General features: G+C 47.0%; 1 protein-coding gene across 1 annotated transcript in view; it reads left to right on the top strand.

Annotated features, from left to right (window-relative positions):
* The first annotated feature begins 9,405 nt into the window (after window positions 1-9,405).
* GTF2B (general transcription factor IIB) overlaps window positions 9,406-25,435 on the top strand; it is a 55,533-nt gene continuing 39,503 nt past the window's right edge. Inside the window, exon 1 of the mRNA XM_068242618.1 lies at window positions 9,406-9,602. Within this exon, the coding sequence (XP_068098719.1) occupies window positions 9,586-9,602 (17 nt within the window). The 5' untranslated portion in view covers window positions 9,406-9,585. The remainder of the gene's footprint in view (window positions 9,603-25,435) is intronic.

Consider the following 25,435-nt stretch of genomic DNA (forward strand, 5'->3'; position numbering starts at 1 on the left):
GCTTCCTGGTCAGCACACTGTTAAACTGTAATATCACCCACTTGAGTCATAGGGAAACATGGACATTACCTTGCACATTTAGTTATAACTGACAGCTGCAGATATATAACAAAAAACAGGAGGAGCGCTCCGTAGTGTGATACCTTTTAATTGAATGAAAGACTGCGCAATAAAAAAATACACTTACTAGATGTATATGAATAGCAGGCCACGCCCCCTGCTGTCCCGGACGGTCAATGGGGAAGCTGAGGCTTCCACTTCTGTATGTGTATGGTGGAGGCCACGCCCCCTGCCGTCATGCTGGTCACTTCCTCCATCCCAGCTATTGGAGGATGGTAACCTTAGCAATACACAGGCACGCTGTCAGCGTGTCTCGTGTGAATCACTCTTTATGTGTCACATTGACATTTTCAACTGATTTAACCAGTCAGTTCACATCAGGGCTAGATATGAGCCTTCTGTCAGGAGGTTGCAATATAGGGCTTTTTGCTCATGCGGTTTCAACTCCGCCCCCTACCCTTTCACCCTCGTTAACCCCAAGTTACTCTGGGAAATCATTCCCTTGACTCCTGCTATATAAAGCAGCACTGTGTGCATGCAGGTACGTTAACTGACGTAACCTGCACACAGTCACCTCGAAGGGATACCTGCTGTCCACCCACCATCTGGATCCTTGCTGCCGCTGGCCACTGCAGCCTCAGGTTCTGCTTCTATGAGGGGACGTTTCTTTTCTGGGCTACATGCCAATTTTAAAGCCTACTGTTCATATACATCTAGTAAGTGTATTTTTTATTGCGCAGTCTTTCATTCAATTAAAAGGTATCACACTACGGAGCGCTCCTCCTGTTTTTTGCTTTCTCCTCTAGTCATCCGCTCACAGCCGAGCGTTCAAGGAGCTGCCATTGTGTGATCAGTTTGTGGTCCACATTGACCATTTGCCTGCAGTAGCGCAAGATTTCACATCTCTTTTCTTCCATAACAGCTGCAGATATATAACTGACAGTAACTGGTATATTTCAGTTCTGACAAAATATTGTCAGAACTGGAAGGGATCCTTGTAAGAAGAAAATGGTGAGCCTCTGAGAGGAACTGACAGTGAAATTAGTATGTAATATTCATTTGCAGCTATGTGCTGTGTTTATTTTAAATAATTTTACTCGCTTCAGGTTCCCTTTAAACCGAGCCATACTCGAAACATAGTTCAATCTAAGTATCTCGCAAATAAATAGAGGAAAAAAAGGAAAAATCAGGGAAGGAGAAATATCCTAGTAAAGAGAAAAGGAAAGAAAAGAGAAAAATATCTAAGCTAGACCAGGGGGGAAGCCCCAGGGGATGTCTAGGTCAGACATAGGTTGACAATGTCCCAATTGTGTACGTTCAATTCTTGCCAGGGATCAGAGCATCAGCATCTATTGGTTGGCTGCCTTAATCCTCCCGTATTCTTTGGTTTCTTCATACTCTAACCAAGGAGCCCAAGTGTTACTGAACTGTGCAGTTCTATTGTATCGTATATATCAGGTCTTCCATTGGTCTAAAATGATCTATTTCTTTGAACCAATCTCGACTAGAAAGAGGTTGGGGAGATTTCCAATATTTAGCGATAGTCATTCTGGCTACCTTAATAAAATGTTTAATTAATGATTTTTTATATATCTTCAGACTGGCAGTAGTGTTATGCAAAAGGTAATATGAGGGATCTGTGATAAGAGGGGTCCCGCTAATCTGAGATAGAATAGATTTGACAGAATCCCAATATTGATTCAACTTTGTACAGGTCCAGAAGATGTGGAATAGGGATCCTGTTTCACCATTACAGCGCCAGTACAACGGACTTGAGTCAGGGAACATTTTATGTAATTTATCTGGTGTCTGGTACCGGTTTGTAAGATTCTTATACCCTGACTCCTGAACACGTGCAGACATTGAAGATGTATGGGCCAGAATGACTATTTTCCACCACTGTGAGTCTGTATATGTCTGACCCAGTGCTGTCTCCCATTTAGCTCGAAAAGAAGTAAAGTCTTTTTTTTAGGGTGTAGGAGAGTATATATCTGTGACAACTCACCTACAGCATATCCCTCTGCAACACACAGATCTTCACATGTAGTGTTCCTCCTGGACAAACTCTCCTTACTGCCTTGACTGAGTAAAAAAATGTTTACATTGTAAATGTGACCATGGGTCTAGAGTATGGGTCTAAGCTCTGTTTGTATGGAGGGTAAGCTAATCCAGGTACTATCTAGTATAAGATGACATGCTCTCAAAATATGAGTGCTCCTCCAGTGTTTATAAGCAGCTACTTGTATTCCCGGTGGAAACTTGGGGTTGTCCAATAATGGTAATATTGGTGAGGGTCATGGCGATAAATCGGGAAAGGATATGCATTTTGTGAACATTGATAATGTGTAACTTCTTTAAAGGATTATTTTCCCTAAAATCGTGGGGGAGATACTTGTCCAAGGTATATGACCCAAATTCATGCCAACTATGTCCGATTCTATTTCCACCCACTGTTCATAAAATCTACTGTATGTCGGCTCCAGTCAACAATCCTGGTGAGAAAGCATCTGTGTGATATTTACCTATGTTTGGGACTGCCAATCCCCCCTTTCTTGGTAGCGTCATCAAAGCATATTTGAGCCGAGGGGGCCTACTTTTCCAGATAAACCTCTGGAGAGAGCGTCGAGTTTCCACAAAGAAAGAGGGAGGAATGCTTATGGGTAATGTTTGGAAAATATAAAGAAATCTAGGGAGTACACTCATCTTGATTATATTTACTCTACCAAACCATGAGAATCTAGCTGTATCCCATTGTTTCAGATCTTTTTTTAATCTGGCCTAATACAGGGGCATAATTAAGTTGGAAAATATCAGATAAGTTGTTCGAGATTTTTGTACCAAGGTAAGCTATCGCTCGAGATGCCCATTTCAAAGGAAAGGAAGATTGTAAGCTAGATTTCACACCAGGGCTCAGGCTAACAAGGTGCCCATACACTTATAGATTTGCAGCAGATTCGACCACCAGATAGATTTCTGTCAGATGCCTATCAGGTCGAATCTGAAAGGAATGTATCTGATGTGTGCCACACAGTAGGAATCGAATTTCGATAGATTTCATAATTGAAATTCAAACAAAATGCAGTGTTGCACCATTTGGTCCAATGCAACCCTATGGGCCATCAATTTGCTGCCAGCAGCTGATCGACCCAGAATTTCCGTCCGGACCGAACGATCGAAATCGGACGGAAATCGATCGTTCTGCCGATCGATCATGCTTTCTGCTGCATCGAATTCTAGCCGTTTCGATCAAAAGGGGTTGAATTGGCCGTCGATCGATAGCTAAAATCGACCAGTGTATGGGCCCCTTAAGGCTTCAGATTTGTTATAATTTTTTTTAAAGTTGGACAGTTGACCATAGTGTGAAAGCTCCTTCAGAAGGTTAGGAATAGAAATAATAGGGTTCGTCACATAAAACACGAGATCATCAGTATATGCTGCTATTTTATGCTGGTAGACTGAGCCCCTGTATGTCATGATTTTGTCTAATGGTACACAATAGAGGCTCCAGGGATAGTGTGAATATTAGAGGGGAGAGTGGACACCCATGTCTAGTTCCATTCAGGATGTTAAAAGGGGCAGAGAGTTCGCCATTAACCTTAACCATCGCCGATGGTGCCGCATATAAGGCCATGATATGTTGTCATTCTCTGGGTAAGACCAATGTGAGCCAGGGTACAGCCAATAAAATCCCAGTGTAAAATAGCATCATCGTTGAGGCCCCCGACCGAGCCCACTGAACCGCATTAAGTGCTCTAATAGTGCCATCCCTGGCCTCTCTTGTTGGTATAAAACCCACTTGATCGTAGTGTATTAATTGGGGCATCAATTTATGTATGTTCCGTCCCCCCAGCAGTCTGAAGTATGTTGACCTCAGCTCTTGACCGAAAAAGTTTGGGGACCCCTGATTTAGTCAATTCACTAATGCTATGTTATGTGGTGTTGATGAATAAGCATAAGCTTAGACTTTATCACTTTCAACCTGTTCTTATTTTACCTCTCCTGTGAGGAGAAAGATGTGCTAAGTGAAAATGGAGCTACTGAGAAAACTGTAATGAAGGTGAAGGGTCTTAAGAATGCGTACACACATCCAATTTTGATTGGCCAATTTTACCACTTTCATGTCCTACTCTTACCCCTCCTCCCCCTCTCCAGCTATGATGACCCCATACATGCCTGCAGGGAACAAGGATAAGCTGCACTGTCAGAGAGAAAAGGCGGGAGAATAAAGCATGGTGCTGTCCCTTGTGTCCTGCCTGGATTAAGTAAGACTCAGCTGTGTAAGCTGCTTTTGTAAGGGAAAAGGGAGGAAAATAATTGGGTCCCCCAACAATGCTTTTAGGGACATTTGATGGACACCTAATGATATTGTGTGACTGGGGAGTGGTGGGATGGGTCCTAGGAGTCAGCTTTCTTTTGTCCCAGACCCAATTGTAGCTAAAACTGGCCCTGGATACAGGAGGGTAAAGGGTAGCTAATAGGGGAGCAGGCAGCTTCGTAGCCCAGATAATCTGAGCTTGTGTCTGTTTAATGCATCACACATTGGACTCAGGTACAAAATAGATTAAAAAAAAAGGATTTAACCTCCTCTGCAAAATAACTATCATAGAAATTCGGAAGGGGGGTATTTAGGGTTAGGCATCAGTATATGGAGGTTGGGTAGCATTTTATGATAGTAATAACTTTAAAGTACACTTGAACTGAGAGGTATATGTTGGCCAGGTTTGGATTTCTGGCTAGGCCACATAGGCCATGGCCTAAGGCGCGAGATTTACTGGCCAAATAAGTGGTGGCTGAGGGGCAGTCTGTGGCCACCCTGCATTAGCGTGTTCGCACTTGCAAATATTGCAGTGAGAGGCATCTGACTATCTGGGAAGGAGGGGCGACAAGTATCTTGCTACCTACAGAGAAGTAGGGAGGGGGAGAAGCATCTGGCAATCTACAGAGAGGGAGGGGGGGGAGAAGCATTTGGCTATCTACAGGGAAGGAGAGGGGAGAAGCATTTGGCTATCTACAGGGGGGGGGGGGGGGAGAAGCACCTGGCTATCTACAGGGAGGGAGGGGGGAGAAGCATCTGGCTATATACAGGGGAGGCTACCTGGGGGGAGGAAGGGGGTGCACGTTTGGCTACCTGGGGGGAGGGAGGGGGGCAGAAGCATATTGCTACCTACAGGGAAGGAGGGTGGGAGAAGCATCTGGCTACCTAAAGGGTTGGAGGGGGAAGAAGCATCTGGCTTCTTACAGGGAGGGAGGGGGCAGAAGCATCTGGCTAGCTACAGAGAGGGAGGGGGAGAATAATCTGGCTACCTACAGAGGAGGGAGAAGGAGACTCATCTGGCTACCTACAGGTAAGGGGGGGGGGGGGTGTCATCAACACATGAACAGTACAGAGAGTTGTGCCGATTTGCAATCGATTTCCGTATTGTCTAGCAGAGCTACTGTCATTTTCCTTTTTAAATGTACTTAGGAAGCTTTTTTTTTCCTTTTCCTCCCCTTCTCTGGAAACCCTGGGATAGGAACATTTCACGCCTAGCTCAGCACACCTACCTGTTGATGCCAAATGTTCTTTTCATTGTAACTATAGCCTATCCCAACTGCAATTTAAAACCTTTCCCTCCAAAACTCTGAATTAGACAATGGAAAGTCTCAGTTATTAATATCTAGCGAAGGAATTATCACAGTCGATATTTAGTATTATTTGATTAAGAGTGACCCGTCGCCCGCAGCTTCTAAAATTGCCCCCGGTTTCACTGTAGGCCAATCCAGGAAGAAATGGCAAAGGTTATTGATAAGCTGTCATTTTTGCCTGTAGAAATTTTGCCTACCTTACTCACCAGGGGGTGGGTATACACACCCAGTTTTTTAGAGATAAAAAACAAAGGACAGATCCCATAAAAGGACTCGCAGCTCAGCGGCCATTTTATCTCCTAAATTCCATCAACTAAAGGTGCCCATACACTCGTCAGATTGGCAGCAGATAGATAAGAAATGCATCTGATGATCTATCTGATGCGTTTTTAGAACATTTTTTACCAGGATAGAATTCCAATAGATTTCAGTTTTAAACCTATTGAAAATCGATCTGATGGCATTTTTTTGCCATCAGATTTCCATTAAGGCCAATGCAAAATGATAAGCAATCTCATCAGATCGACCTAGATTTTCCACCCTGCCAGTTTCGATGGAAAACCATCGAAATCGGCCATCGATCGATCGGTCGATTGGCCAACCGATTGCCAATCGATCGATCGATTTGGATCGATTGGTCGGCCAGAAAATCGGCTGAGTGTATGGGCCCCTTAAGATCTTCACACACGTGCCCCGCAGGAGATCAGGGCACATGGACCTCCATAATTTGCTTTGTTTCAAGGACTCTGATATCAATGCCTACATTTGAACTGGACTATATTTTATTCAATCCCAAAAGGACTGCACTCAGCTAAGTAACCCATCTCATTTACTCCCTTTTATTTTATGCTTTGTGTTATATGTTTATTAGTTTATGTAAATTTGTGTAATGCATTTGTGTTATTAAAATGTAAATCATTTTAACAGTTATGACCTGTAACTGAACATACACAAACGTACTCCCTCCTCCGAAAATGTTACCTTCTAATCTATAGTATCTACAACCTGTATGCTTGAATCGAGCACAGAGAGACGGATGTGGCATCAATCCCTGCATACTGCTAAGGGCTAGTTAAGTGTTCTCAGTGTGTTATACTGTAGTTACGGTTGTGCTCCATTATTAGCACGTGGTGGCAAGCAATTGAAATTCAGAATAGAATCAGAACACTCCTCTCGGCTAGTCGGTTCATAGATTGTGAATCCACATATGGGCATATATGTGCAAATTGACAGCGAGACCGAGTTTCTGAATCTGGGCAATTAACCCAATTACGGATCGGCCCTTGTGGTCTGTGACAGGGGGGAGAAGCATCTTGCTGCTTACAGGGAGGGAGGGATGGGGGAAGTTTCTGGCTACCTGGGAGAGAGGGGGGAAGCTTTTGGCTATCTGAGAGTGGGAGGGGGGCATTTGGCTACCTGCGAGGGAGGGGGAAAGCTTCTGGCTACCTGGGAGCGAGAGAGAAGGGGGGCAGAGAGGCATATGGCTACCTGGGAGGGAGGGAGGGGAGAGAGGCATCTGGCTAGCTATGGGGATAGGAGGGGGGAAGCATCTGGCTACCTTGAGAGATGGAGAGGCATCTGGTTAGCTATGGGTAAAAGAGGTGGGAGAAGCATCTGGCTACCTATGGGGAGGTAGAGGGGAGAGGCATCTGGCTAGCTATGGGGGGAGGGAGGATGCTGCATCTGGTTACCTGTAGGGTGGGCAGGGAGAAGCATCTGACTATAGGAGTGAGGTGAGAAAAGCATCTGGCTACCTATGGGGAGGGGTATCTTGCCACCTATAGATGGGGTGGGGGGAGCTTCTGCCTACCTACTGGGGTGGGGTGGAGAAGAAGCATCAGGCTACCTATAGTGCAAAAAAAAAAGCTGGGGGAGGGGAAGCAGCATCTTCCTACTTATACTGGGGTGGGAGGAATGATAGTTGAGATGCTGATGTTCAGGGGGTGGCTGGTGACAGTTTGCCTTGGGCGGTAAGAAGTACAAATCCTGCCCTGATGGTGACTGCCATGTTTAGAGCCTTTTGAACAATATTAGTTGCATGGCAATCCTGCTGACCTGCAGTAGTGTCTAAATCACACAACTGAAACAAGCATGCAGCTTATTCAGTCAGAGCACCTGATCTGCATGCTTGTTCAGGCTCTATAGGTAAAATTATTAGAGACAGAGACTCAACAGGACAGCCAGGCAACTGGTATAAAAGGAAATAAATATGGCAGCCTCCATATCCCTCTCACTTCAGGTGTGCTAAACAATTGGTTAGGTTGCACTTTATGATAGTGAGAGCTATAAATATTGCATCTGGTTGCAAAATCTGACAAAGATGCAAAACTTTTCACTACACCTGTGCTAGAAGAAGCCGATGTTGTGTCTGATTACTAGTGTTGTCCGGATCATGAACGATTCGGATCTTTGATCCGAATCTATTTTATGAGTCGATCATCCGAATCATCAAAATGAACGATTCGGATCGCAAAAGGGGCGGGGCCAGAAGCGACACGCCCCATCTCAGCGGGCAGCGGGGTCTTAGAAGCAGAGCAGAGATGGATCGCTCTGTTGGAGGGGAGGCAGCCTTGCAGGGACAGGTATATGAGAGAGAGGGGACATCGTGCCACTGCCAGATATGTGTAGAGCACACATACTGGCTATAATGTGCTGCCCATTACAGGCTGTCTGTTCCGTAGTTGTGCCCAGTGATCACATTGGAAGCTTTTGGCTCAGCGCAGCTCAGTAACTTTGCAGGCACTGTGATTGCACTGCACTCGGCACTAAACAGCTGCACTTATCTTCTGGGAATGCTTTCCTTCACTGTGCGACGTTTGCAGTCAAAGTATACAGATGAGCATATAGGTGAAATACATGTAAAGCATATGATTGCTGCATGTGGGTATTGTTTGCAAGCAAACATTTCTGCTCTCTGCTCGTCCCTCCTCCCTTCTCTGTCCACTCCGTGCCCTCTGTCCATCTTCTCCCCTTCTCTGTGTGTCCACCCCCCTCCCCTTCTCCTGTCCACAGCAGGGAAAGACCTGTCCTGCTAGTCATTTCACCCCGAATGCTTCGGTAGTAAAATGATCCGAGATTCGGATCAAAGATCCGGATCTTTTCAATGATCCGATTCGAATCATCCGGATCATTGAAAAGATCCGAACTTCCCATCTCTACTGATTACGCTGCACCTTTTGATTTGCGCTACTACGCATGCGCAGTAGGAGACTGTGTGGCCACATTTCCTATTGAATGATGCTGCTGGTGGTAAAATACTAGATATCTCAGTTCCCACACCTCTCCACTCCCCACATTTGCAGGGTAGGGAGGGAACCCCCAGAACAATCTCTATGCCAAATTGCAGCCCCCCAGACCGGCTGGTTCCAGAGATCGGTTTCTGTAATCTATCTCCTGAACCAGCGGGTCTCGGGGGCTGCAATTTGGTATAGAGGTAGTTCGGGGGGTCCCCTACCTACCCTGAAGATTTGGGGAGTGTAAGAGGTGTGGAAGTGAAGATATTTAGTATTTTACCTCCAGCAGCATCGTTAACTTCACCGCTGAGCATGCGTGCTACGCAGTGTGGAAGGAAGCTTCCGGGCAGCGCAATCAGACATTACACCGGGCTGGTAGACAAAGGTGTTTTTTTTTTGAGGCGGCGGGGAAGTGGTGGGAGTTACCCAGGCTAGGGTTGAACAAGACGACAGAGTATGGTTACATCCCACGCATGCGCAATACAGGTCAATTCTTCAAGTCCTGCCTACTGTACTAAATTTGTTGTGCCCATGCGTGGCAGCTAACAATTCAAGAACGCTTCTCTGCTGCTGATCTGACCACTTCCCCTTAGCCACGTGACCGTGCTTTATAAAAGGAGAAGTGTGCTGACGGCTGAACACTGCGAGGTCAGCGGGTGCCGTAATCATGGCGTCGACGAGTCGGTGAGTGCTTCGGGCAGCGTGGCTGGGGTGGGCGGTTGTATGGCGGCGGTGGGGAGGCTTCTCGGTGAAGGGTACACCGGGGATCAGCAGCACGGGCTCTGCTTTGTCTGCGGAGCTACGGGGGGGGGGGGGGGACTTGCTGCCCTATGACTGCTCTGGAGACCCATCAGTGTTAATAGAGGGGATTTTGTGTATGTGATGTCACTGCTGGGAGTTGTAGTTCCGCTACAGCTGCCATGTACCGTTTGCTGCTCTCGCCCAGGGATCTGATCCTTTGTTACCTGCTGGTACATGGAAAGTCTGTATCTATGGTGGGATTTTTGAGATGGGTGACTTTTCTGCAAAAATCTTTTTCAGGATTTTGGTACTGTGGGTGCATTCTTTTGTTGGGTATGGTACGATTTTTCCGTCCAATTTTCTGTACCGATTGTTTTTTCCGCACGATTCTGCACTCAATTCTCTTATCTTTTGTTTTTCTTCTCTTTTTCCATCTACTGCTATGAGAAATCAAGTGCAGAAATGATTGGGAGCAATATGACGTCTTTTATCAATCTGATCCATCTATCGCATGCAACATTGTACTGTGTATTAGGCATTATGAATTTACGATGCACAGCGATTGACTCGTGTCAATCACTGAACGACAGATTGTACAGTCCCCTTGTTTACTGCGATTGAGCAATAATTTGTGCCCGTTTGTTCTCATGCTGCATGAAGATGGAACAGGGAATGATCGGTTGTCGCTGTAGATTCCCTGATCCATTCTCTGGTGGGTACTTGGTTTGAGAGAGTGAAGAAGAATGAAGTTTTACCAGCAGTTAGGTTATTCAAGATTCTTAAAGGGAAGGTCCAAGCAAAATAAAAAAATGAGTTTCACTTACCTGGGGCTTCTACCAGCCCCATGCAGCCATCCTGTGCCCTCGTAGTCACTCACTGCTGCTCCAGTCCCCCGCTGGCAGCTTGCCGACCTCGGAGGTCGGCGGGACGCATTGCGTACATTTTTACGCATTCCCGCTAGTGCAGGAACATTAACACATACATTTTTACGCGTTAGTGGTCCAATGCGTACATTTTTACGCATTAAACCTCTATGCGTAAAAATGTATTTGTTAATGTTCCTGCACTAGTGGGAATGCGTAAAAATGTACGCAATGCGTCCCGCCGACCTCCGAGGTCGGCATGCTGCCAGCGGGGGACTGGAGCAGCAGTGAGTGACTACGAGGGCACAGGATGGCTGCATGGGGCTGGTAGAAGCCCCAGGTAAGTTAAACTCATTTTTTTATTTTGCTTGGACCTTCCCTTTAAAAGAGAATCTGAAGCGAGAATAAATCTCGCTGATTCATATATATGTTACGGCCAGAACCCGAAGTTTGGCCACTTCTAGTTCTGGCCGGCCAATGCGCGAAGTGGCCGCTGCGCTGCGGCCAATGTGAGGAATGGATTGATTCCTCTGAGGTTAATGTATCTTCTGGCCGCAGCGCAGCGGCCAAACGTATAACAACTTTGTTAAATTTATTGCAATTCAGCCGGCGGCAATGTAACAATTCAAGCCGCCGGCTTTTTCTCTGCCTCTCTCTCCTTCTCCTGCCCCCGCCTCTCTCTCCTCCCTCCCGCCTCTCTCGCTCTTCTATGGGCAGCCGGCGGGGACACGCGTGTCCCCCCTCCAGAGTCGTTTGTCGCGGCAGGGGAATCCTGCCGTTCTTGCAGAGCGGGTGCTGGCAGAAGCGATGTCTGCAGCCTCCCCGCTCTGCTGCTCTGGCGCCACGAACGACTCTCGGGGACACGCATGTCCCCGTCGGCTGCCCATAAGAGGAGAGAGCGAGGCAGAGAAAAAGCCGGCGGCTTGAATTGTTACATTGCCGCTGGCTGAATTGCAATAAATTAACGAAGTTGTTATAAGTTTGGCCGCTGCGCTGCGGCCAGAAGATGCATTAACCTCAGAGGAATCAATCCATTTCTAACATTGTCCGCAGCGCAGCGGCCACTTCGCGAACCCGAAGTGGCCGGCCAGAACTAGAAGTGGCCAAACTTCGGGTTCTGGCCGTAACATATATATCTATCTATATCTCTATATATCTCTATATCTATCTCCCAAATCTCCTCCTCCCCCCCCCCCCCCCCCTTCAAAATCCACGACCAACTTGCAGAGCTAACGGCCACAGCCCTGCCTCTCAGCGCATCTATCAGGTGGCCGATCTCTGCTCTCCCCGCCTCTCTCAGTGAAGGCAGACTGACTAAGGGACCCCCGTTCAGCAGCGTTTTAGCAGGGGAAAACATGCTCCTGCTATATATAAGAGAATCAGCGAGATTTATTTTTGCTTCAAAGGGGTTCTTTGGTGGCGGTTAAAAAAACAAAAAAAAAACCCAACCGTTACCTGGGGGCTCTATCGGCCCCCTGCTGCTGTCCTGTCCTGCGCTGTCCTCCTACGATCCTCTGTTCCCTGCCTCGATCCTCGGTCCCCCCCGCCCCAGGTAAGTGTCTGTTTTTGTTTTAACACCACCAAAGAACCCGTTTAGCGGCGCGATAGCGGCGGTTTAGCAGGGGCACACATGCCCCTGCTAACTATGAGCTCTGAAGCGAGATATATTCTCACTTCAGAGTCTCTTAAAAGGACCACTATCACGAAAAACTGTAAAGTTTAAAATAAATTTAAACCTATACAAATAAGCATGTTTGTTCCAGAATAAAATGATCCATAAATTACTTTTCTCCTATGTTGCTGTCATTTACAGTAGGTTGTAGATATCTGACAGAACCAACAGGTTTTGGAATAGTCCATCTCTTCATGGAGGATTCTCAGTATGACCTTTATTCTTTATAAAGGCACTCATTGAAAAGAATTTATATAAAGATGCTGGCCAGCCTCCTTACTCACTGCACAATTTTTGGGCAGTTGGACAGAAAATAAACAAAACCATGAGAATTTCCCATAAGGAGATGGGCTAGTCCAGAACCTGTCAGTACTGTCAGATTTCTACTACCTACTGTAAGTGACAGCAACGTAGGAGAAAAGTCATTTATAGCTCATTTTACGCTGGAAGAAATGTACTTAATATTTGTATATGTTTACGTGCGTTTAAATTTGATGATTTTTGTGATTGGTGGTGATAATGACATACAAGACATAGCATTATTCATCAGTAATGCCATCGTCCTCACCAAGATGACTCCACCACAGTTTTTAAAGCTGGTCTAGTTGAGGTGCCTCACTGGCAAGCAGACTGAGGCGCTGAGTGTATACCAGACCCCTAATTGCTTGTGCTCCTGTCTGATTGCCTGAGGAAGCGGGATAATCCCGTGAAACGCGTAGCACCTGGGAGTACCAATAAATTGTGATTGTTCTTACTGAACATTGAGTCTTATGCTGGTTCTTGGTTTCTATGGGTGGTGAGCCGTGAACAAGGTCTCCCCCCATTTTTAATTTTTATGTTTTTACTCTTTTTGGCGCCTCTGGTTCGCATCCTCATCACTGGCAAGCAGGGCTGTGGACTCGGTACAAAAATCTTCCAACTCTGACTCCTCAGTTTATGAAATCACCACTCTGGGTACCCAAAATGGCTCAGACTCCGACTCCTCGACTCCGACTCATTAGTCTAATACTTAATAAGGCTGTGGATTTTGTACAAAAATAATCCGACTCCTTAGTTTATGAAATCGACTCCAACTCCGGGTGCCAAAAATTACTCCGACTCCTCTACTCCGACTCTACAGCCCTGCTGGCACGCCTCATAGACACTGTTGTTCCCTGCCATAAATCAAAGCAATCTCTTGGCTGCTAAAATTAGAGGGGCAGTACAGCGAAAAAATGTAAAATTTAAAATATGTGCAAACCATAAATAAGTAATTTTTTTTTTTTCAGAGAAAAATAAGCCATAAATTACTTTTCTCCTATAATGCTGGCATTTACAGTAGGCAGTAGAAATCTGACAGAAGTGACAGATTTTGGACTAGTCCATCGCTTCATAGGGGATTCTCAGCAAGGCTTTTATTCTTTATAAAGATATTCCCCCAAAAAAGGATTTAAACAGATACTGGCCAGCTTCCCTGCTCTCTACAGTTTTGTTGGCAGTTGGACAGAGCAACTGCCATTCACTAAATGCTTTTGAAAATAAATATATCCCTGAGAATCCCCTATAAAGAGATGGACTTGTCCAAAACCTGTCACTTCTGTCAGATTTCCACTACCTACTGTAAGTGACAGCAACATAGGAGAAAAGTAATTTATGGCTCATTTTACTCTGGAAAAAATGTACTTCTTATTTGTATACGTTTGCACATATTTAAAATTTTACAGTTTTTCGCTGTAGTGCCTCTTTAAGTACGCACATATATACACCACTAATTTAGTAAATTCTAAAATTGGACGCCGGTATCCTTGCCCACGGCATTCAGGTACAGCGCTTGCTTCGGCTACTGCCTCCACTTGCTCAACTTTTTTTTTTTTTCTTTTTTAAACCTATTTGGTTGGTGGTGTGGATAGTGTTTTTAAATGAATGACCTGTTAAAGAGCGCAAAATGTTGGTCTATGTATGTACTTGTTGGGCACCTTGCTTTCAGCAGCTGTGAGTTTGCTGCAATTTGTTGGAACGGCAGTGGTCCAAGGTTTCCCAGTGGGTTACATCAATTTGACTAGCTCCCAATTTAGACTTTTGTATAGTGTATGGTAACCTTTACACCTGGTCTGCATAAATGTCCGCTTTTTATTCACATGGGCAAGTACCACATGATTTGTCATGATTTTCTTGTATAGAAATTATGAACTGACAGCTGCTGCTGTAGCTGTACCTTACTGTTTACTAAAAATGTATTGGCTCATGGAAAGATCATCTGTAAGCTTCCCGCGGATTATTGTTTCGCCATTGTAGAACTTTACTCATTGACAGGTGGTTACTTGGATTTAACCAGTGATTGTGCAATCCAGGGCTGTAGAGTCAGTACAAAAATCATCTGCCTCCTCAGTTTATGAAACCAGACTCCAACTTCAGGTGCCCAGAATAGCTTTGACTCACTCCTTAGTCTAATGCTGGGTACACACTGAGATTTTATGGTCGATTAACTGACAGATCGATTATTTCCAATATGTCCGATTTTGCTTTCCTATCGATTTCCAATTAATGTTAACGGAAATTGATCAGAAAATGCTAGGATATCAATCGGAAAGCAAATCGGACATGTTGGAAATAATCGATCTGACAGTAAATCAACCATAAAATCTCAGTGTGTACCCAGCATAATACTTACTAGGGCTATGGATTTGCTACAAAAATCATCTGACTCCTCAGTTTATGAAACCTCTGACTCCAGGTACCTAAAATTATGCCGACTCCACAGCCCTGGTACAATCTAATATCTTTATAGTAGAGACGTGAACTACCTCTTACTCGCATACTGGCATATCTGACGGCAGGTATCATACCACTAGCGTAGTTTAGGGTGCCCAGCTGGAAACCTCATGGGGAACAGTTCTCCAATCACAGCACCCTCTACAGCATGATGTGCTGTGATTGGCTGCATACCGTGGGTGTAGTTTACTACAACCTATCTGAAACCTAGCAGTTCAAGAGGGTACTGGCCACCCAATCGCGTTACCAGATTTTCATTGAGGTTTCCTACTGGGTCCCCTAAAGTGGTGTTGGCTGGTCCTTCGGGTGGCGTTGCAGGGCTGAGGCTGTACAGACATGTTCTTGGGCTAGTAACGTGTCGTGTTGCTATGCTGGGAGAAAGGGGGGGGGGCTGACTGACTGACTGGTTCAGCTGTGACGCCATGCTCAAGCTGGATGAGTGGGAACAATAATGCTCTCGGCCGGTGTTGTCTGCAGGGCTGTGGAGTCGTGGAGTCTGAGTCGGAGCAGTTTTGGGTGCCTGGAGTCGGGAAAAAATGGACCGACTCCTAATGAATTTGTAACTAATTAAAATGGAAAATATGATCAAATGTTCTATTTCTCAGATAATAGTCATTAAAATAATGTATATATACAGTAATAACTGTGTTCAGTCCACAAAAATGAAATAAACCAATCAAAATGAGTTACTTGTGCTGCTTCAATAAAGCAGTCCCCATATTTTAAAGTCAGATATACACATCTGATTGTGACTGTATATATGATGTGTACACAGGAATCTCTTATATATACGAAATAACATCTATGCTGTGAGTATAAAGCCTGATGTGTAGCTGTCAATGAGATGGAAATAATTTTGTATTGATGCTGGTTTATGCAAATGTATGCACTCTCTTTGCTCATGAAATCAAATAATTTGATATGTTGTTAAAATTTGGTTTGGTGACTATGAATTAAAGGGTACCTGAGACGGATGAAAAGAAAAGTTTTATACATACCTGGGGCGTCCTCCAGCCCCCTTCAGGCCATTCAGTCCCTCGCTGTCCTCCTCCGCCACCTGGATCTTCTGCTATGAGTCCAGGTAATTCAGCCAGTCAGAGCAGTCTGGCTACGTGCCGCTTCCACAGCCAAGAGCATTCTGCACCTGCACAATAGTGCTGCGCAGGTGTAGTACGCTCCCGGCGGCGGAGTGTGTGCATGCGCACTACACCAGACTGGATCAAGTACCTGGACTCCTAGCAGAAGATCCAGGTGGCGGAGGAGGACAGCGAGGGACTGATTAGCCTGAAGGGGGCTGGAGGAAGTGTGTAATAGAGGAAGAATCTTCTTATTCCCCTGCAGAGTACCTGCGCATCACTCTTACATGTACCCATAGTTACATTGCTTAGGGCCTGATCCATGTTCAGATGTGCAATAGAGGAAGAATCTCCTCATTCCCCTGCCGAGTACATGGACATCACTCTTACATGTACCCACAGTTATATTGCCTAGGGCCTGATAGATGTGCTTTGTTCCGATCTGTACCTTTTTACAAGTACTCTTACCAAGGACTAGTTTTAGCTTAAAGGGAATAAATGTGGCAGTCTACATATCCTTCTCACTTCAGTTGTCTTGTAAAATTCCTAAGCATTGGCAGTTAAGAGACGAATTTCACGTTACATACTGTTAATCAACAAAACTGTAATATGCAAATTAGGAGTCTGAGTCGGTGGATTTTTGGACCGACTCCACAGCCCTGGTTGTCTGATCGTGCTGCCTCTTTGATTGATGCTTCCCCGCATGCGCAGTAGGAGCCTGTGCTGCCACATTTCCTATTATGCTGCTGGCGCTAAACACCCAAAATATCTCAGCAGCCACACTTCCTGCACTCCCCAAATTTTTAGGGAGTAGAGAACGGCTGAACAGCAGACCGTGGGAGGATGGCGTGGTACTAGGATGTGTTTATGGGGCGTGAGGAAGCCCCAGGTAAGTATCAAAGCTTTGTTTTCAAAGATCTCTGATTTTACTTTAGTGTACCAGAGCTGTAACATTAAAAAGATTTTATACATACCTGGGGATTCCTCCAGCCCCATTTGCTCAGATCGCCTCCACGCCGTCTTCCACTGCCCGCAGCTTCGGGAACCGGGTCCCTGCACTTCTGTCAGTTGGAGCCAGTCTGGCATAAGAGAAGTGCGCCCTCTACGTATCTCTCCAGCAGCTGCTGGAGTGATAAGTAGAGATGGCCCGAACCTCCGATATTAGGTTCGCGAACTTCCCGCGAAGTTCGGTTCACGCAAACTTTCGCGAACTGCAATAGACTTCAATGGGGAGGCGAACTTTGAAAACTAGAAAAATTTATGCTGGCCACAAAAGTGATGGAAAAGATGTTTCAAGGGGTCTAACACCTGGAAGGGGCATGGCGGAGTGGGATACACGCCAAAAGTCCTGGGGAAAAATCTGGATTGGACGCAAAGCAGCGTTTTTTAAGGGCAGAAATCACATTGACTGCTAAATTGCAGGCCTAAAGTGCTTTAAAACATCTTGCATGTGTATACATCAATCAGGGAGTGTAATTAGAGTTCTGCTTCACACTGACACACCAAATTCGCTGTGTAATGCACCGCAAACAGCGGTTTGCGTAGTGACGGCCATGCTGGACTTGTGCGCACCATGGCCAGAGTGCAGGCTGTGGCGGTTTTCAAGCCCATATGATCACCGGGCTGTGGTAGCTCAATGATAGAACAACGGTGACTGTCCAGCTGATCAAATTTGGTCTGTCCACAATGAAGCAACGACCTTATCTTTTGTGTGCCACCCCCCCAAGACACTCATATAGCCGTCGGTCATTGCTTCATTGTGATACGCAAGCCCCTTCACCACATCAAGGTAATCATCACGAAGGGGAATGGGCACATGTACATGCCTTTTTGTTTTGTTGTTGCAGCTGTAGTGCAGCCAGAAAAATTAGGCAGGCATGTACACGCACCAGAAAAATTATTATAGCGGCCGCTGCTAGCCTAAGAAATTCAGGAATCCGCCTAGAGTCCTGGACCCTGTTGGTGGTGGCGGAGAAGGCAGTCAAGCGGCCTGCGGGCAGAGGTGCTGTGTGGGGAGCAACTTAGTCTTGGGGCAGGCAGCCAGTCACACGGCATGCAGGCAGAGATGCTGTGTGTGGAGACTGACTTAGTCTTGGGGCAGGCGGTAGACCTCCGGGATCCATGCCTCATTTTGATAAAGGTGAGGTACTGAACACTTTTGTGACTTGGGCAACTTCTTTTCTCGGTGACAATGTCTCCAGCTGCGCCGAAGGTCCTTTCTGATAGAACGCTTGAGGCAGGGCAAGACAGAAGAAAATTGGGACAGCTCTGGCCACAGGTTAAGCCTGCGCACCCAGTAGTCCAAGGGTTCATTGCTGCCCACAGTGTCTACATCCACACTTAGAGTCTGAAGCGAGAATAGATCTCGCTTCAGACCTCATATATAGCAGGGGCACGTGTGCCCCTGCTAAAACTCTGCTATCCCGCGGCTTAACGGGGGTCCCTGTCCCCTCAAATCCCCTTCGTAATGCGGGGGAGCGCTTCCGCATTGGGGCAGGGCTAACCGCCGCAGCCCTGCCCCACGCGCGTCTGTCAGCGCATATCTCCGCCTCTCCCCCGCCCCTCTCAGTCTTCCTTCACTGAGAGGGGCGGGGGAGAGGCGGCGATGCGAGTCTGATAGACGCGACTGGAGGCAGGGCTGCGGCCGTTAGCCCTTGCCTCCAGGAAGCAAAGTCCACGACCAACTTTGCGACCAGCCTTTGTGGGGGGTGGGTTGGTGGTGAAGGGACCCCCGTTTACCCGCGGGATAGCGGCGTTTTAGCAGGGGCACACGTGCCCCTGCTATATATGAGAGCTGAAGCGAGATTTAGTCTCGCTTCAGTGTCTCTTTAAGGCCAGGTAGTCGGCTACCTGCCAGTCCAGGTGTTGGTGGAGGGTGGATCCGGAAGCGTTAAGGCGAGGCGTTGGACTAAAGAATGTCCGCATGTCCGACATCACCATGAGATCGCTGGAGTGTCCTGTCCTTACCTGCATGGACATGGGAGGAGGATTACTGGCAGCGTAAAGCATAGTTGCCAGCTTGTGCTGCATCCTTTCTGCCTTCTGATGAGTTGGTAACATGGCCGCCACTTTGTGCCTATACCGTGGCCACCCAGTACAGCTCATTCCCCTTGGTGGTGTTTTTTTTTTTTTTTTTTTATACGGGGGTCCCTCAACAGGCTGGACAGCATGAAAGACTCAATCTGCACAAAGTTGGATCCAGACGTACTGTCCATCTCCTCTTGCTCTTCCTCAGTGATGTCAGGTAAGTCCTCCCCCCCCCCCCCCCCCCCCCCCCCCCAGCCACGAACAATACCACCGGAACGTCGAGCAGCACAAGCCCCCTGCTGCGGTTGTTCTTCTGCCGCCGCCTCCTCCAAAGAAACACCTTCCTCATCATCCAAGTCTGACTCCTCTTCCCCACACAACTTTTTCTCCACCCCCCCCCCCCCCCCCTGTGCTGCCGCAGGTGTTGAGGAAACCTCTGATTCTGATGTAAATTGCTCCCACAACTGTTCCTGCCGTAATTGTTCCTCTTCACGCTCCTCCACAGCTTGATCCACCACTCTACGCACGGCACGCTCCAGGAAGTAAGCGTACGGGATCAAGTCGCTGATGGTACCTTCACGTCGACTCACCAGGTTGGTCACCTCAAACGGCCGCATGAGCCTGCATGCATTTTGCATCAGTGTCCAGTTCGGGGGCCAGAACATCCCCATCTCCCCAAATTGTGTCCTTCTACTGAAATTCTAGAGGTACTGGGTGACGGCTTTCTCCTGTTCTAGCTGGCAAGAGAACATGACCAGGGTCGAATTCCAGCGAGTCGGGCTATCGCATGTCAAGCGTCTCACCGGCAAGTTTTCTCCGCTGAATGTCTGCAAAGCGTGCCATGGCTATGTAAGACCGCCTGAAATGCCCACACAACTTCCTGGCCTGCTTCAGGACGCCCTCTAAGCCTGGGTACTTTGACACAAATCTTTAAATGACTAGATTCAGCACATGTGCCATGCAGGGTACATGTCAGCTTTCCCAAATTCTAAGCGGAAAGGAGATTGCTGCCGTTGTCACACACCACGTTGCCGATCTCCAGCTGGTGCGGGGTCAGCCACTGATCCACCTGTTAAGAGCAGCCAGGAGAGCTGTCTAAGATGGCATGACACCGTCGTACCTGGCATGCAGCATAGGCCCTGGGGAGATGGGGCTATGTAGCTGGAGAGGAGATCGCAGCACCAGTAGAGTTGAACTGCCACTCAGCCAAGGAGGATGACGCCAGCGAAGAGGATGTAGCAGGAAGAGAGGAGGTGGCAGGAGGCCTTCCTGCAAGCCGTGGAGGTGTCACAAGTTGGTCCGCTACACAGCCACGTACTCCCTGCTTGCCATCGGTCACCAGGTTGACCCAAAGGGCTGTGTAAGTAATGTACCTGTCCTGACTATGCTTGGCAGACCGGGCATCCGTGGTCAGGTGGACCCTTGACCCAACGCTGTGTGCCAGAGATGACACCACTTGCCTCTCAACTTCACGGTACAGTTTGGGTATCTCCTTTTTAGAGAAATAATTGCGGCCTGGTATCTTCCACTGCGGTGTCCCATTGGCCACAAATTTATGAAAGGCCTCAGAGTCCGTCGGCTTGCAGACGCCGGGCAAGGGGGTGACTGGCAGAAATTTGCTTCTTCCGCTCAAAGATTTCCTTTATGGGCAGAGGAGCAGGAACCGCTCAAGGGCAGAGGTGGAGTGGAGGAGGGTGACTGAAGGTGCAAGGGAGAAAGCGGCTGAAGATGCTGCACCTGAAGGAGGAAGAGGAGGGTGGCTTTTCTTTTGTGTGCTGCTTTTGCTGAGGTGCTCTTCCCATTGCAGTTTGTGCCTTTTTTTCTCCATGTGCCTTTGGAAGGCACTTGTCCCTACGTGAGTGTTGGCCTTTCCTCGGCTCAATTTTTGGAGGCAGAGACAACCGATGGCATTACTCCAATCTGAGGCAGGCACATTAAAAAATTTCCAAACCGCTGAGCCCACCTGGGGTGATGGCACTATGGTGGCATCAGCAGCTGACATTGAAGGGCATGTTGGCTGACTGTACATAGGTGGCGATACATGGCGCCGGGCACTGCCACCAGCTGTTTCTGGCGAGCTCCCTCTGCTTCTTTCAGCAACTAGTCTCCTCCTCTGATTCCCCCTCTGAACTGTCCCCCTGTTCATCTCTTCTATTGGGAACATATGTGGGATCTGTATCATCGTCGTCATCATCATAATCATCCTGCCCAGCTTCGCTTGCCTCAGACACCTCCAAAACTGCACCAACAGCAGGTACTTCATCTTCACACATTACCTCCATAGTGTCGCTGCCTAACTCAGACAAATTAGGTGGTGTAACTTAGCGCCTTCATCTAGTTGTAACAATAATGGCTGTGAATCGGTTATTTCCCCACTAATTAACTCCTGCGACGTGTCAAATGCAACGGATATGGTGCTTGTAGTAGCGCTGGTGGCTACGGAAGATTGTGTTCTGTTAGTCAACCACGTCCTGACAATCTTGGAAGTTGATGGGATGTGCCTTCTTCTGAGCACTGTACTTTGGTCGGGGGCTGCACGAAATCACATCAACACGACCTCGCACAGACCTGCCGGGTGGCCTTACTCTACGTCTATTTCTGCCTGTTTTGTCCGTTGTGTCCATATTGGGGGGTGAAGTGAAAGGTATGCGCTGACTTAACTATTACAATGTGCAGTTAACAGGTATGCACGGAGTGTTATATCACACTGCGTGCACTCCCGTAGGTAGGTGGGTGCACTGAACACAACAGGTATATGCAGTGATGAGGTGGGTGCACTGAACACAACATGTAAGTATATGCAGTACTGGGTAGTACAATGTGCACCTGTCACACACAGGTAGCGGACAGGCACAGTGACACTGTGTGCGCTCAGCTCCATGTAGGTAGGTGGGTGCACTGTGAACAGGGTAGGTAGGTATATGCAGTACTGGGTATTACAATGTGCAGTTGCCTGTCACACACAGGTAGTCACTAAATGTGCTGGGCCTGGCAGTGGCACACACAGTGAATTATCAAGGGTGTCTATGCAACACTAGTGTCAGTGGGACACACAGAAAAAAAATAGAGCACAAGAACAAGATTAGCTCTTAAAAGAGCTGTTGTGGGGTGCTATTTTAGCAATAAGAATTGGCAAGGAGCAAGCTAACAAGCCTACAAGAGCCTAACTAATCTTTCCCTATGAGAGAGTCTGCAGCAGTTGTACCTTCTCTATTTATTGCAGGCACACGAGTGAGTATAATGACCGGCGGTGCCTGCCTTTTATAAGGGGGGTGAGTGGCTCCAGGGGGGAGTGTAGCCTGATTGGCTACAATGTGCCTGCTGACTGATGTAGAGGGTCAAAGTTGAATCTAATGGTGCATTATGAGGGCGGACCGAACTTCCGGAAAAGTTTGCGGCTCTCCGCGAACCACCGGAAGTTTGCCGCGAACCATTCGGGCCATCTCTAGTGATGAGCTAAGGGCGCACTTCTCCTGTGTAGCTGGCCGCGACTGGCGTCAGTGATGGGACCTGGTTCCCGAAGCTGCGGGCAGCGGAGGATGGCAGTGTGGGAGCAGTCCGAGCGGATGGGGCTGGAGGAAGCCCAAAGTATGAATACATTTTTTTTTTTTTTTTTTTTTAATTTTTAGAGCTTTAAGACAATATGTCTAGCAATTATTACAGCCCATGTGACCATCCGATTCAATAATTTTTGTATGGTCATGCACATCGCTCAACAATCAATACTTGAAAAATATGTGAATGTGAACAGCCGTAATGTTTGCATGTAGAAATGGTCCTCTTTATCTTCATATTACCTCTCAGTACCTCGTAGAGAATAAAACTGGACATGGTGTAATGCTGCAACACAAGGACTGTATTCACACCCGTCACCATCTTAGCAGTTGACCGAATGGTGAATGTGATCTTGCACACTAAATGCAGTGAGCAACAAAATGCACTTACCAAACTGAGTTGTTGCACCTGTTAGAGAAGCTGTCAGCCATACTGTCTCAGAAAAAAAGCACACAAGTAGGTAAAGATTTGCTCTACTTAAAGGATACCACAACTGAAATGTGACATAAGATAGACATGTGTATGTACAGTGCCTAGCACACAAATAACTATGCTGTTCCTTTTTTTTCTTTCTCTGCCTGAAAGGGTTAAATATCAGGTATGTAAGTGGCTGACTCAGTCCTGACTCAGACAGGAAGTGACTACAGTGTGACCCTCACTGATAAGAAAGTCCAACTATAAAACACTTTCCTAGCAGAAAATGGCTTCTGAGAGCAAAAAGAGGTAAAAAAGGGGCATTTCTTATTAGTGAGGATAACACTGTAGTTACTTCCTGTCTGAGTCAGGACTGAGTCAGCCACTTACATACCTGATATTTAACTCTTTCAGGCAGAGAAAGAAAAAAAAAGAACACAGCATAGTTATTTGTGTGCTAGGCACTGTAGATACACATGTCTATCTCATTATGTCACATTTCAGTTGTGGTATCCTTTAACAAATGTATTGCACTGTCCAATGCTCGACTAGCCATCCCATCAAACCACTTGTGCCATAGGCCTGGTGCACACAGAGCGGTTTTTGTAGCGTTTTTTCCAAACCGCTTCCGCATGTGAAAACACCTAGCTAGTGTTTCAGTGGGATGAGGCACACCAGCGGTTTGAGGTTTTTAGCAAACCGCAAACGTGGGTCCTGCAGCACTTTTTGCGGTTTGCAGAAGCCTTTCTGCCTCAATGTAAAGTATAGCAAAAGCTCAAACCGCTCTGGAAAATGCTAGATCAGAGCGGTTTTCCAGGCATTTTTGTTACAGAAGCTGTTCAGTAACAGCTTTTACTGTAACAATATTTGTAATCTGCTACACAAAAACGTTCAAAAAAACCACCAGGCATGTTTAGAAAGTCTCTAAACATGCCTAGAATCTCTCTGAAATCTGCTCCAAAAACCTCTAGCGTTTTGAAGATTTGCTAGCGGTTTTGGTGTGCACTGGGCCTTACATGCGGCAGAGCTTTCTGAGACTGCATCCGACTGATACAGCGGAATCTATGCTAGCACCTATTCAGTAAGGTGTCTTTGGGCTAGACTCCCTAACACTGCTACTAGTGGATGCAGCTCAAGCACTTTGAGTCCGTCAGGAGAAAAGCGTAATTTAATTTGTCTTAAAGAGAACCTGAGGTGTTTTAAGAATGGTATTAGGACACAGAGGCTGGTTCTGCATACAATGACCAGCCTCTGTTATTATACTGTGCCCTGACCCCCTGCGCTCCACTGTCCCCCAGAAAAAACCCTGCTAGCGACATGCCTGCATCCCTTCCCTCCCCGCCTCCATAAGCTGATTGGAGGGAAGGGACGTAGGCGGGGAGAGGCGATCTAGAGGAGGCGGTGGAGCGGCGGTAAATGATAGCCTGGATGTAAACAGCCAGCTAGCGACACGCTGCATGTCGCTAGCATGGCAGGTTTTTTTTCTGGGGGAAAGCAGAGCCTCGGTGTCCTAATAGCATTCTTAAAACCCACCTTGGGTTCTCTGTAAAGAACATCTGAGGTGAAAAAAACATTTGAGATAAACCATTGTATCTATCCTCCTTCTCCTAAAAAATGTCTACCCCCTTTTCTCTGAAGATTTACGGCTCTGGTATCCTGTGAGTGCTGTGTATTTCCATACATATTTATGGTCTCCATTTCTATGTTTCGGTTCAGCGGACCAATCTTGGGCACAGAATTTTTTATCGATCTACATCTATCTGTGTGGTTATTTCATCCCAAAGGGGTTCTTAAACTTGCTTACCTGGGGATTCTTCCAGCCCCTGGACTCGTACTGCACCCACGCTGTCCTGATCCCCTCTGGCCAGCAGCGGCGACCTCCACAAAGCTGGCCTGTCGGCACCTATGGCGTGGCCCCGAGCACCCTGGAAGCAAGGGTTGCACAGTATACAGAAATCGCGGCTACTGCGCATGCGTGGCCCTGAGTTGGGCGTTCTGCACAGTAGAGATTTCCGCATACTACGCAATGCTTGCGTCCAGGGTGCAACAGGCCAGCTTTGTGGAAGTTGCTGCTGTAGGTGATCAGGACGACGTTGGCACAATACGAGTCCAGAGGGCTGTAAGAAGCCCCCAGGTAAGTTAAAATATTGGAGCAGCGTGACAACTGCAAACTAACTAAATTGTATCCAATTGGCTAAAACTCGACTCAGCAAGCGCACCTGATCGGCCAATTTTGGGGCAAAAGTGGTCAAACTTATAGAGAAGGCAGGTTGGAAAATCTTGGGCCATGTTGTCAATTAAGTGTGCGGCGGTAACAGCTTGCAATATTGGGATGAATGTAACGGAACGCCTGGCCGCAGTTAAAAATATTCAGTACAGGTAGTCCCCGGTTAAAGAACAAGATGTGGACTGCAGGTT

This window comes from Hyperolius riggenbachi, chromosome 6 (genome assembly GCF_040937935.1).
Source record: "Hyperolius riggenbachi isolate aHypRig1 chromosome 6, aHypRig1.pri, whole genome shotgun sequence".
Classification (NCBI taxonomy): domain Eukaryota; kingdom Metazoa; phylum Chordata; class Amphibia; order Anura; family Hyperoliidae; genus Hyperolius; species Hyperolius riggenbachi.